At 52.6% G+C, this 14,433-nt stretch overlaps 1 protein-coding gene across 2 annotated transcripts in view; it reads right to left on the bottom strand.

Moving 5' to 3' along the window:
* Positions 1-541: 541 nt before the first annotated feature.
* Positions 542-14,433, bottom strand: part of LOC139423716 (DDB1- and CUL4-associated factor 15-like) — a 45,425-nt gene continuing 31,533 nt past the window's right edge. For both annotated transcript variants that reach the window (XM_071175328.1, XM_071175327.1), the window contains exons 11-13: positions 2,166-2,270; positions 1,918-2,033; positions 542-697 (exon numbers count right to left, since the gene is read on the bottom strand). In XM_071175328.1, coding sequence (XP_071031429.1) covers positions 642-697; positions 1,918-2,033; positions 2,166-2,270 — 277 coding nt within the window. In that variant the 3' untranslated portion in view covers positions 542-641. The remainder of the gene's footprint in view (positions 698-1,917; positions 2,034-2,165; positions 2,271-14,433) is intronic.

Raw genomic sequence — 14,433 nt, forward strand, 5'->3', positions numbered from 1 at the left:
CACTTCTCACCACAGGCATAATGGAAACGTAGTGCACCACATGTGGAGGATGGAATAGGAGGGAATAGGGTGGAATAGGGTGGAATAGGAGGGAATAGGGTGGAATAGGAGGGAATAGGGTGGAATATGAGGGAATAGGGTGGAATATGAGGGAATAGGGTGGAATATGAGGGAATAGGGTGGAATAGGGTGGAATATGAGGGAATAGGAGGGAATAGGAGGGAATAGGGTGGAATAGGGTGGAATAGGAGGGAATAGGAGGGAATAGGGTGGAATAGGGTGGAATAGGAGGGAATAGGGTGGAATAGGGTGGAATAGGAGGGAATAGGAGGGAATAGGGTGGAATAGGAGGGAATAGGGTGGAATAGGGTGGAATATGAGGGAATAGGGTGGAATAGGGTGGAATAGGAGGGAATAGGGTGGAATAGGGTGCCATTTGAGAGGGATCCTATGACTGTTACTGTAGCAGCTAAACAGGCTTGCTGTATGTGTGTCGGTGTGTGTATGGGTGTGTGTCGGTGTGTGTATGGGTGTGTGTCGGTGTGTGTATGGGTGTGTGTCGGTGTGTGTATGGGTGTGTGTCGGTGTGTGTGGGTGTGACAGTCCGAGCCTCTGGTGTAAGGACACCCCTCTGTTGTCCCTCATAGTATGATCCAGGTACTCCGGTCGCTGTCAGCCAACACCTGTAGAGAGGAACCTGGACAGAAGAGAGGGGGACAAACAGAAAAATAAACAGATTTGAAGAATTCATTTACATAAAGTGTGTGTTTCATTTTACCAGGTCAGTTGACTGAGAACACGTTCTCATTTACCACAACAACCTGGGGAATAGTTACAGGGGAGAGGAGGGGTATGAATTAGCCAACTGTAGATGATTAGGTGACTGTGATGGTATGAGGGCCAGATTGGGATTTTAGCCAGGACACCGGGGTTAACACCCCTACTCTTACGATAAGTGCCATGGGATCTTTAGTGACCACAGATGTCCCATCGGAAAGACGGCACCCTACACAGGGCAATGTTCCCAATCACTGCCCTGGGGCATTTGGATATAGTTTTTTAGACCGGAGGAAAGAGAGGCTCCTATTGGTCCACCAACACCACTTCCAAAAGCATCTGGTATGGTAGTGGGACGGTAGGGGGTACAGTAGGGGGGACGGTAGGGGGTATGGTAGTGGGCGCACCGGTTTGTGTCATGAACTGCAACGCTGCTGGGTTTTTCACGCTACAGTTTCCCGTGTGCATCAAGAATGGTCCACCACCCAAAGAACATCCAACCAACTTGACACAACTGTGGAAAGCGTTGGAGTCAACATGGGCCAGCATCCCTGTGGAACACTTTCAACACCTTGTAGAGTCAACATGGGCCAGCATCCCTGTGGAATACTTTCAACACCTTGTAGAGTCAACATGGGCCAGCATCCCTGTGGAACACTTTCAACACCTTGTAGAGTCAACATGGGCCAGCATCCCTGTGGAACACTTTCAACACCTTGTAGAGTCAACATGGACCAGCATCCCTGTGGAACACTTTATACACCTTGTAGAGTCAACATGGACCAGCATCCCTGTGGAACACTTTCAACACCTTGTAGAGTCAACATGGACCAGCATCCCTGTGGAACACTTTCAACACCTTGTTGAGTCCATGACCCCACAAATCGAAGCTGTTCTCAGGGCAAAAGGTGGTGCAACTGAACATTAGGAGTTGATGTTTTGTCCACTGTGTGTATATAAGGTGTGTACCTCTGTGCAGGGCCTCGTTGGTCATGCGGTTGATGTTTTGTCCGCTGTGTGTGTGTGTGTGTGCGTGCGTGCGTGCGTGCGTGTGTGTATATAACATGTGTACCTCTGTGCAGGGCCTCGTTGGTCATGCTGGTGATGTTTTGTCCACTGTGTGTATATAAAGGTGTGTACCTTTGTGCAGGGCCTCGTTGGTCATGCGGTTGATGTAACGAGAGCTGCTCTCCGGAACCAGCCACTTCATCACTGTGTTCACACAAGACTTCCTGTACGAACTCCATACACTGCCACTACAGGACGGGAGAGAAGAGGGAGATATGAAAAGAGAAAGAAAAAAATGAGAGAGCGATATGAGAGATATGAAGAGAGAAAGAAATGAGGGAGAGCGATAGATATGAAGAGAGAGAGAGAGATCGTCTCACCTGGTCTGACCCTTGACCTCAGTGAGGTCACCGACCCCGACGGTGTGACACACTCCTGTGTTGAGGTCCCAGCTCACCTGCAGACTGGAGTGGTAGGTGTTGGGCCTGGAAGACAACTACCGGTTAGTGTGAGTGACAGTTAGAGGCAATTAAAACAGCCATCCAGACCCCAGAACACCTCACCAGATGACTAGTCAGGAAAACAGAGGAAAACAGACCTCCAGACCCCAGAACACCTCACCAGGTGACTAGTCAGGAAAACAGACCTCCAGACCCCAGAAAACCTCACCAGGTGTCTAGACAAGAAAACAGAACTCCAGACCCCAGAACACCTCACCAGGTGACTAGTCAGGAAAACAGAGGAAAACAGCCCTCCAGACCCCAGAACACCTCACCAGGTGTCTAGACAAGAAAACAACCCACCAGACCCCATTACACCCTACCAGGTGACTAGTCAGGAAAACAGACCTCCAGACCCCAGAACACCTCACCAGGTGACTAGCCAGGAAAACAGCCATCAAGACCCCAGAACACCTCACCAGGTGACCATCCAGGAAAAACAGAGAGAGAACAGCCCTCCAGACCCCAGAACACCTCACCAGGTGACTAGCCAGGAAAACAGACCTCCAGACCCCAGAACACCTCACCAGGTGACTAGAGAGGAAAACAGCCCTCCAGACCCCAGAACACCTCACCAGGTGACTAGCCAGGAAAACAGACCTCCAGACCCCAGAACACCTCACCAGGTGACCATCCAGGAAAACAGCCCTCCAGACCCCAGAACACCTCACCAGGTGACCATCCAGGAAAACAGAGGGAGAACAGCCCTCCAGACCCCAGAACACCTCACCAGGTGACTACCCAGGAAAACAGACCTCCAGACCCCAGAACACCTCACCAGGTGACTAGTCAGGAAAACAGAGGAAAACAGACATCCAGACCCCAGAACACCTCACCAGGTGACTAGCCAGGAAAACAGACCTCCAGACCCCAGAACACCTCACCAGGTGACTAGCCAGGAAAACAGACCTCCAGACCCCAGAACACCTCACCAGGTGACCATCCAGGAAAACAGACCTCCAGACCCCAGAACACCTCACCAGGTGAACATCCAGGAAAACAGAGAGAGAACAGCCCTCCAGACCCCAGAACACCTCACCAGGTGACTAGAGAGGAAAACAGCACTCCAGACCCCAGAACACCTCACCAGGTGACCATCCAGGAAAACAGCCCTCCAGACCCCAGAACACCTCACCAGCTGACTAGAGGAAAACAGACCTCCAGACCCCAGAACACCTTACCAGGTGACCATCCAGGAAAACAGAGGGAGAACAGCCCTCCAGACCCCAGAACACCTCACCAGGTGACTAGAGGAAAACAGCCATCCAGACCCCAGAACAACTCACCAGGTGACTAGTCAGGAAAAAAGAGGTAAACAGCCATCAAGACCCAGAACACCTCACCAGGTGACCATCCAGGAAAACAGAGAGAGAACAGCCATCCAGACCCCAGAACAACTCACCAGGTGACTAGTCAGGAAAACAGAGGTAAACAGCCATCAAGACCCCAGAACACCTCACCAGGTGACCATCCAGGAAAACAGAGAGAGAACAGCCCTCCAGACCCCAGAACACCTCACCAGGTGACTAGCCAGGAAAACAGACCTCCAGACCCCAGAACACCTCACCAGGTGACTAGAGAGGAAAACAGCCCTCGAGACCCCAGAACACCTCACCAGGTGACTAGAGAGGAAAACAGCCCTCCAGACCCCAGAACACCTCACCAGGTGACTAGTCAGGAAAACAGACCTCCAGACCCCAGAACACCTCACCAGGTGACTAGCCAGGAAAACAGACCTCCAGACCCCAGAACACCTCACCAGGTGACCATCCAGGAAAACAGCCCTCCAGACCCCAGAACACCTCACCAGGTGTATAGAGAGGAAAACAGCCAGGAAAACAGACCTCCAGACCCCAGAACACCTCACCAGGTGACTAGAGAGGAAAACAGCACTCCAGACCCCAGAACACCTCACCAGGTGACTAGCCAGGAAAACAGAGGTAAACAGCCATCAAGACCCCAGAACACCTCACCAGGTGACCATCCAGGAAAACAGAGAGGAAAACAGCCCTCCAGACCCCAGAACACCTCACCAGGTGACTAGCCAGGAAAACAGAGGTAAACAGCCATCAAGACCCCAGAACACCTCACCAGGTGACCATCCAGGAAAACAGAGAGAGAACAGCCCTCCAGACCCCAGAACACCTCACCAGGTGACTAGAGAGGAAAACAGCCCTCCAGACCCCAGAACACCTCACCAGGTGAACATCCAGGAAAACAGACCTCCAGACCCCAGAACACCTCACCAGGTGACTAGCCAGGAAAACAGACCTCCAGACCCCAGAACACCTCACCAGGTGACCATCCAGGAAAACAGAGAGAGAGAGAACAGCCCTCCAGACCCCAGAACACCTCACCAGGTGACTAGCCAGGAAAACAGACCTCCAGACCCCAGAACACCTCACCAGGTGACAAGAGAGGAAAACAGCCATCCAGACCCCAGAACACCTCACCAGATGACTAGTCAGGAAAACAGAGGTAAACAGCCATCTAGACCCCAGAACACCTCACCAGGTGACTAGTCAGGAAAACAGAGGAAAACAGACATCCAGACCCCAGAACACCTCACCAGGTGACTAGTCAGGAAAACAGAGGAAAACAGACCTCCAGACCCCAGAACACCTCACCAGGTGACTAGTCAGGAAAACAGAGGAAAACAGACATCCAGACCCCAGAACACCTCACCAGGTGACTAGTCAGGAAAACAGACCTCCAGACCACCTCACCAGGTGTCTAGACAAGAAAACAGAACTCCAGACCCCAGAACACCTCACCAGGTGACTAGTCAGGAAAACAGAGGAAAACAGCCCTCCAGACCCCAGAACACCTCACCAGGTGTCTAGACAAGAAAACAGAACTCCAGACCCCAGAACACCTCACCAGGTGACTAGCCAGGAAAACAACCCACCAGACCCCATTACACCCTAACAGGTGACTAGTCAGGAAAACAGACCTCCAGGCCACAGAACACCTCACCAGGTGACTAGCCAGGAAAACAGCCATCAAGACCCCAGAACACCTCACCAGGTGACTAGTCAGGAAAACAGACCTCCAGACCCCAGAACACCTCACCAGGTGTCTAGACAATAAAACAGAACTCCAGACCCCAGAACACCTCACCAGGTGACTAGTCAGGAAAACAGAGGAAAACAGCCCTCCAGACCCCAGAACACCTCACCAGGTGTCTAGACAAGAAAACAGAACTCCAGACCCCAGAACACCTCACCAGGTGACTAGCCAGGAAAACAACCCACCAGACCCCATTACACCCTACCAGGTGACTAGTCAGGAAAACAGACCTCCAGACCCCAGAACACCTCACCAGGTGACTAGCCAGGAAAACAGCCATCAAGACCCCAGAACACCTCACCAGGTGACCATCCAGGAAAAACAGAGAGAGAACAGCCCTCCAGACCGCAGAACACCTCACCAGGTGACTAGCCAGGAAAACAGACCTCCAGACCCCAGAACACCTCACCAGGTGACTAGAGAGGAAAACAGCCATCCAGACCCCAGAACACCTCACCAGCCAGGAAAACAGACCTCCAGACCCCAGAACACCTCACCAGGTGACCATCCAGGAAAACAGAGAGAGAGAGAACAGCCCTCCAGACCCCAGAACACCTCACCAGGTGACTAGCCAGGAAAACAGACCTCCAGACCCCAGAACACCTCACCAGGTGACAAGAGAGGAAAACAGCCATCCAGACCCCAGAACACCTCACCAGATGACTAGTCAGGAAAACAGAGGTAAACAGCCATCTAGACCCCAGAACACCTCACCAGGTGACTAATCAGGAAAACAGAGGAAAACAGACATCCAGACCCCAGAACACCTCACCAGGTGACTAGTCAGGAAAACAGACCTCCAGACCACCTCACCAGGTGTCTAGACAAGAAAACAGAACTCCAGACCCCAGAACACCTCACCAGGTGACTAGTCAGGAAAACAGAGGAAAACAGCCCTCCAGACCCCAGAACACCTCACCAGGTGTCTAGACAAGAAAACAGAACTCCAGACCCCAGAACACCTCACCAGGTGACTAGCCAGGAAAACAACCCACCAGACCCCATTACACCCTAACAGGTGACTAGTCAGGAAAACAGACCTCCAGGCCACAGAACACCTCACCAGGTGACTAGTCAGGAAAACAGACCTCCAGACCCCAGAACACCTCACCAGGTGTCTAGACAATAAAACAGAACTCCAGACCCCAGAACACCTCACCAGGTGACTAGTCAGGAAAACAGAGGAAAACAGCCCTCCAGACCCCAGAACACCTCACCAGGTGTCTAGACAAGAAAACAGAACTCCAGACCCCAGAACACCTCACCAGGTGACTAGCCAGGAAAACAACCCACCAGACCCCATTACACCCTACCAGGTGACTAGTCAGGAAAACAGACCTCCAGACCCCAGAACACCTCACCAGGTGACTAGCCAGGAAAACAGCCATCAAGACCCCAGAACACCTCACCAGGTGACCATCCAGGAAAAACAGAGAGAGAACAGCCCTCCAGACCGCAGAACACCTCACCAGGTGACTAGCCAGGAAAACAGACCTCCAGACCCCAGAACACCTCACCAGGTGACTAGAGAGGAAAACAGCCCTCCAGACCCCAGAACACCTCACCAGCCAGGAAAACAGACCTCCAGACCCCAGAACACCTCACCAGGTGACCATCCAGGAAAACAGAGAGAGAGAGAACAGCCCTCCAGACCCCAGAACACCTCACCAGGTGACAAGAGAGGAAAACAGCCATCCAGACCCCAGAACACCTCACCAGATGACTAGTCAGGAAAACAGAGGTAAACAGCCATCTAGACCCCAGAACACCTCACCAGGTGACTAATCAGGAAAACAGAGGAAAACAGACCTCCAGACCCCAGAACACCTCACCAGGTGACTAGTCAGGAAAACAGAGGAAAACAGACATCCAGACCCCAGAACACCTCACCAGGTGACTAGCCAGGAGAACAGACCTCCAGACCCCAGAACACCTCACCAGGTGACTAGCCAGGAAAACAGACCTCCAGACCCCAGAACACCTCACCAGGTGACAGTCCAGGAAAACAGCCCTCCAGACCCCAGAACACCTCACCAGGTGACTAGAGAGGAAAACAGACCTCCAGACCCCAGAACACCTCACCAGGTGACCATCCAGGAAAACAGAGGGAGAACAGCCCTCCAGACCCCAGAACACCTCACCAGGTGACTAATCAGGAAAACAGAGGAAAACAGACCTTCAGACCCCAGAACACCTCACCAGGTGACTAGTCAGGAAAACATGGGAAAACAGAGACATCCAGATCCCAGAACACCTCACCAGGTGACTAGCCAGGAAAACAGACCTCCAGAACACCTCACCAGGTGACTAGCCAGGAAAACAGACCTCCAGACCCCAGAACACCTCACCAGGTGACCATCCAGGAAAACAGACCTCCAGACCCCAGAACATCTCACCAGGTGAACATCCAGGAAAACAGACCTCCAGACCCCAGAACATCTCACCAGGTGAACATCCAGGAAAACAGAGGAAAACAGACCTCCAGACCCCAGAACACCTCACCAGGTGAACATCCAGGAAAACAGAGGAAAACAGACCTCCAGACCCCAGAACACCTCACCAGGTGACAAGAGAGGAAAACAGCCATCCAGACCCCAGAACAACTCACCAGGTGACTAATCAGGAAAACAGAGGTAAACAGCCATCAAGACCCCAGAACACCTCACCAGGTGACTAATCAGGAAAACAGACCTCCAGACCCCAGAACACCTCACCAGGTGACTAATCAGGAAAACAGACCTCCAGACCCCAGAACACCTCACCAGGTGACCATCCAGGAAAACAGACCTCAAGACCACAGAACACCTCACCAGGTGACTAGTAAGGAAAACACAGGAAAACAGAGACATCCAGATCCCAGAACACCTCACCAGGTGACTAGCCAGGAAAACAGACCTCCAGACCCCAGAACACCTCACCAGGTGTCTAGACAAGAAAACAGAACTCCAGACCCCAGAACACCTCACCAGGTGACTAGCCAGGAAAACAACCCACCAGACCCCATTACACCCTACCAGGTGACTAGTCAGGAAAACAGACCTCCAGACCCCAGAACACCTCACCAGGTGACTAGCCAGGAAAACAGCCATCAAGACCCCAGAACACCTCACCAGGTGACCATCCAGGAAAAACAGAGAGAGAACAGCCCTCCAGACCGCAGAACACCTCACCAGGTGACTAGCCAGGAAAACAGACCTCCAGACCCCAGAACACCTCACCAGGTGACTAGAGAGGAAAACAGCCCTCCAGACCCCAGAACACCTCACCAGCCAGGAAAACAGACCTCCAGACCCCAGAACACCTCACCAGGTGACCATCCAGGAAAACAGAGAGAGAGAGAACAGCCCTCCAGACCCCAGAACACCTCACCAGGTGACTAGCCAGGAAAACAGACCTCCAGACCCCAGAACACCTCACCAGGTGACAAGAGAGGAAAACAGCCATCCAGACCCCAGAACACCTCACCAGATGACTAGTCAGGAAAACAGAGGTAAACAGCCATCTAGACCCCAGAACACCTCACCAGGTGACTAATCAGGAAAACAGAGGAAAACAGACATCCAGACCCCAGAACACCTCACCAGGTGACTAGTCAGGAAAACAGACCTCCAGACCACCTCACCAGGTGTCTAGACAAGAAAACAGAACTCCAGACCCCAGAACACCTCACCAGGTGACTAGTCAGGAAAACAGAGGAAAACAGCCCTCCAGACCCCAGAACACCTCACCAGGTGTCTAGACAAGAAAACAGAACTCCAGACCCCAGAACACCTCACCAGGTGACTAGCCAGGAAAACAACCCACCAGACCCCATTACACCCTAACAGGTGACTAGTCAGGAAAACAGACCTCCAGGCCACAGAACACCTCACCAGGTGACTAGTCAGGAAAACAGACCTCCAGACCCCAGAACACCTCACCAGGTGTCTAGACAATAAAACAGAACTCCAGACCCCAGAACACCTCACCAGGTGACTAGTCAGGAAAACAGAGGAAAACAGCCCTCCAGACCCCAGAACACCTCACCAGGTGTCTAGACAAGAAAACAGAACTCCAGACCCCAGAACACCTCACCAGGTGACTAGCCAGGAAAACAACCCACCAGACCCCATTACACCCTACCAGGTGACTAGTCAGGAAAACAGACCTCCAGACCCCAGAACACCTCACCAGGTGACTAGCCAGGAAAACAGCCATCAAGACCCCAGAACACCTCACCAGGTGACCATCCAGGAAAAACAGAGAGAGAACAGCCCTCCAGACCGCAGAACACCTCACCAGGTGACTAGCCAGGAAAACAGACCTCCAGACCCCAGAACACCTCACCAGGTGACTAGAGAGGAAAACAGCCCTCCAGACCCCAGAACACCTCATCAGCCAGGAAAACAGACCTCCAGACCCCAGAACACCTCACCAGGTGACCATCCAGGAAAACAGAGAGAGAGAGAACAGCCCTCCAGACCCCAGAACACCTCACCAGGTGACAAGAGAGGAAAACAGCCATCCAGACCCCAGAACACCTCACCAGATGACTAGTCAGGAAAACAGAGGTAAACAGCCATCTAGACCCCAGAACACCTCACCAGGTGACTAATCAGGAAAACAGAGGAAAACAGACCTCCAGACCCCAGAACACCTCACCAGGTGACTAGTCAGGAAAACAGAGGAAAACAGACATCCAGACCCCAGAACACCTCACCAGGTGACTAGCCAGGAGAACAGACCTCCAGACCCCAGAACACCTCACCAGGTGACTAGCCAGGAAAACAGACCTCCAGACCCCAGAACACCTCACCAGGTGACAGTCCAGGAAAACAGCCCTCCAGACCCCAGAACACCTCACCAGGTGACTAGAGAGGAAAACAGACCTCCAGACCCCAGAACACCTCACCAGGTGACCATCCAGGAAAACAGAGGGAGAACAGCCCTCCAGACCCCAGAACACCTCACCAGGTGACTAATCAGGAAAACAGAGGAAAACAGACCTTCAGACCCCAGAACACCTCACCAGGTGACTAGTCAGGAAAACATGGGAAAACAGAGACATCCAGATCCCAGAACACCTCACCAGGTGACTAGCCAGGAAAACAGACCTCCAGAACACCTCACCAGGTGACTAGCCAGGAAAACAGACCTCCAGACCCCAGAACACCTCACCAGGTGACCATCCAGGAAAACAGACCTCCAGACCCCAGAACATCTCACCAGGTGAACATCCAGGAAAACAGACCTCCAGACCCCAGAACATCTCACCAGGTGAACATCCAGGAAAACAGAGGAAAACAGACCTCCAGACCCCAGAACACCTCACCAGGTGAACATCCAGGAAAACAGAGGAAAACAGACCTCCAGACCCCAGAACACCTCACCAGGTGACAAGAGAGGAAAACAGCCATCCAGACCCCAGAACAACTCACCAGGTGACTAATCAGGAAAACAGAGGTAAACAGCCATCAAGACCCCAGAACACCTCACCAGGTGACTAATCAGGAAAACAGACCTCCAGACCCCAGAACACCTCACCAGGTGACTAATCAGGAAAACAGACCTCCAGACCCCAGAACACCTCACCAGGTGACCATCCAGGAAAACAGACCTCAAGACCACAGAACACCTCACCAGGTGACTAGTAAGGAAAACACAGGAAAACAGAGACATCCAGATCCCAGAACACCTCACCAGGTGACTAGCCAGGAAAACAGACCTCCAGACCCCAGAACACCTCACCAGGTGAACATCCAGGAAAACAGAGGAAAACAGACCTCCAGACCCCAGAACACCTCACCAGGTGACAAGAGAGGAAAACAGCCATCCAGACCCCAGAACAACTCACCAGGTGACTAATCAGGAAAACAGAGGTAAACAGCCATCAAGACCCCAGAACACCTCACCAGGTGACTAATCAGGAAAACAGACCTCCAGACCCCAGAACACCTCACCAGGTGACTAATCAGGAAAACAGACCTCCAGACCCCAGAACACCTCACCAGGTGACCATCCAGGAAAACAGACCTCAAGACCACAGAACACCTCACCAGGTGACTAGTAAGGAAAACACAGGAAAACAGACCTCCAGACCCCAGAACACCTCACCAGGTGACTAGCCAGGAAAACAGACCTCCAGACCCCAGAACACCTCACCAGGTGACTAGTCAGGAAAACATGGGAAAACAGAGACATCCAGATCCCAGAACACCTCACCAGGTGACTAGCCAGGAAAACAGACCTCCAGAACACCTCACCAGGTGACTAGCCAGGAAAACAGACCTCCAGACCCCAGAACACCTCACCAGGTGACTAGAGAGGAAAACAGCCCTCCAAACCCAGAACACCTCACCAGGTGACTAGAGAGGAAAACAGAGGAAAACAGACATCCAGACCCGAGAACACCTCACCAGGTGACTAGCCAGGAAAACAGACCTCCAGACCCCAGAACACCTCACCAGGTGACTAGCCAGGAAAACAGACCTCCAGACCCCAGAACACCTCACCAGGTGACTAGCCAGGAAAACAGACCTCCAGACCCCAGAACACCTCACCAGGTGACTAGCCAGGAAAACAGAGGAAAACAGACCTCCAGACCCCAGAACACCTCACCAGGTGACTAGTCAGGAAAACAGAGGAAAACAGCCCTCCAGACCCCAGAACACCTCACCAGGTGACTAGTCAGGAAAACAGCAATCAAGACCCCAGAACATCTCACCAGGTGACCATCCAGGAAAACATACCTCCAGACCCCAGAACACCTCACCAGGTGACCATCCAGGAAAACAGAGGGAGAACAGCCCTCCAGACCCCAGAACACCTCACCAGGTGACAAGTCAGGAAAACAGCCATCCAGACCCCAGAACATCTCACCAGGTGACAAGCCAGGAAAACAGACCTCCAGACCCCAGAACACCTCACCAGGTGACCATCCAGGAAAACAGAGAGAGAGAGAACAGCCCTCCAGACCCCAGAACACCTCACCAGGTGACTAGCCAGGAAAACAGACCTCCAGACCCCAGAACACCTCACCCACCAGGTGACTAGTCAGGAAAACAGAGGAAAACAGACCTCCAGACCCCAGAACACCTCACCAGGTGACCATCCAGGAAAACAGAGAGAGAACAGCCCTCCAGACCCCAGAACACCTCACCAGGTGACTAGCCAGGAAAACAGACCTCCAGACCCCAGAACACCTCACCCACCAGGTGACTAGTCAGGAAAACAGAGGAAAACAGACCTCCAGACCCCAGAACACCTCACCAGGTGACTACCCAGGAAAACAGACCTCCAGACCCCAGAACACATCACCAGGTGACAAGAGAGGAAATCAGCCATCCAGACCCCATAACAACTCACCAGATGACTAGTCAGGAAAACAGAGGTAAACAGCCATCAAGACCCCAGAACACCTCACCAGGTGACTAGTCAGGAAAACAGAGGAAAACAGACATCCAGACCCCAGAACACCTCACCAGGTGACTAGCCAGGAAAACAGACCTCCAGACCCCAGAACACCTCACCAGGTGACTAGCCAGGAAAACAGACCTCCAGACCCCAGAACACCTCACCAGGTGACCATCCAGGAAAACAGAGGGAGAACAGCCCTCCAGACCCCAGAACACCTCACCAGGTGACTAATCAGGAAAACAGAGGAAAACAGACCTTCAGACCCCAGATCACCTCACCAGGTGACTAGTCAGGAAAACATGGGAAAGCAGAGACATCCAGATCCCAGAACACCTCACCAGGTGACTAGCCAGGAAAACAGACCTCCAGACCCCAGAACACCTCACCACGTGACCATCCAGGAAAACAGACCTCCAGACCCCAGAACACCTCACCAGGTGAACATCCAGGAAAACAGAGGAAAACAGACCTCCAGACCCCAGAACAACTCACCAGGTGACTAGTCAGGAAAACACAGGAAAACAGCACTCCAGACCCCAGAACACCTCACCAGGTGACTAGTCAGGAAAACAGAGGAAAACAGACCTCCAGACCCCAGAACACCTCACCAGGTGACTAGCCAGGAAAACAGACCTCCAGACCCCAGAACACCTCACCAGGTGACTAGTCAGGAAAACACAGGAAAACAGCACTCCAGACCCCAGAACACCTCACCAGGTGACTAGTCAGGAAAACACAGGAAAACAGCACTCCAGACCCCAGAACACCTCACCAGGTGACTAATCAGGAAAACAGACCTCCAGACCCCAGAACACCTCACCAGGTGACCATCCAGGAAAACAGACCTCAAGACCACAGAACACCTCACCAGGTGACTAGTAAGGAAAACACAGGAAAACAGACCTCCAGACCCCAGAACACCTCACCAGGTGACTAGCCAGGAAAACAGACCTCCAGACCCCAGAACACCTCACCAGGTGACTAGTCAGGAAAACATGGGAAAACAGAGACATCCAGATCCCAGAACACCTCACCAGGTGACTAGCCAGGAAAACAGACCTCCAGAACACCTCACCAGGTGACTAGCCAGGAAAACAGACCTCCAGACCCCAGAACACCTCACCAGGTGACTAGAGAGGAAAACAGCCCTCCAAACCCAGAACACCTCACCAGGTGACTAGAGAGGAAAACAGAGGAAAACAGACATCCAGACCCCAGAACACCTCACCAGGTGACTAGCCAGGAAAACAGACCTCCAGACCCCAGAACACCTCACCAGGTGACTAGCCAGGAAAACAGACCTCCAGACCCCAGAACACCTCACCAGGTGACTAGCCAGGAAAACAGACCTCCAGACCCCAGAACACCTCACCAGGTGACTAGCCAGGAAAACAGAGGAAAACAGACCTCCAGACCCCAGAACACCTCACCAGGTGACTAGTCAGGAAAACAGAGGAAAACAGCCCTCCAGACCCCAGAACACCTCACCAGGTGACTAGTCAGGAAAACAGCAATCAAGACCCCAGAACATCTCACCAGGTGACCATCCAGGAAAACATACCTCCAGACCCCAGAACACCTCACCAGGTGACCATCCAGGAAAACAGAGGGAGAACAGCCCTCCAGACCCCAGAACACCTCACCAGGTGACAAGTCAGGAAAACAGCCATCCAGACCCCAGAAC

Source organism: Oncorhynchus clarkii, chromosome 13 (genome assembly GCF_045791955.1).
Source record: "Oncorhynchus clarkii lewisi isolate Uvic-CL-2024 chromosome 13, UVic_Ocla_1.0, whole genome shotgun sequence".
Taxonomy (NCBI): Eukaryota; Metazoa; Chordata; class Actinopteri; order Salmoniformes; family Salmonidae; genus Oncorhynchus; species Oncorhynchus clarkii.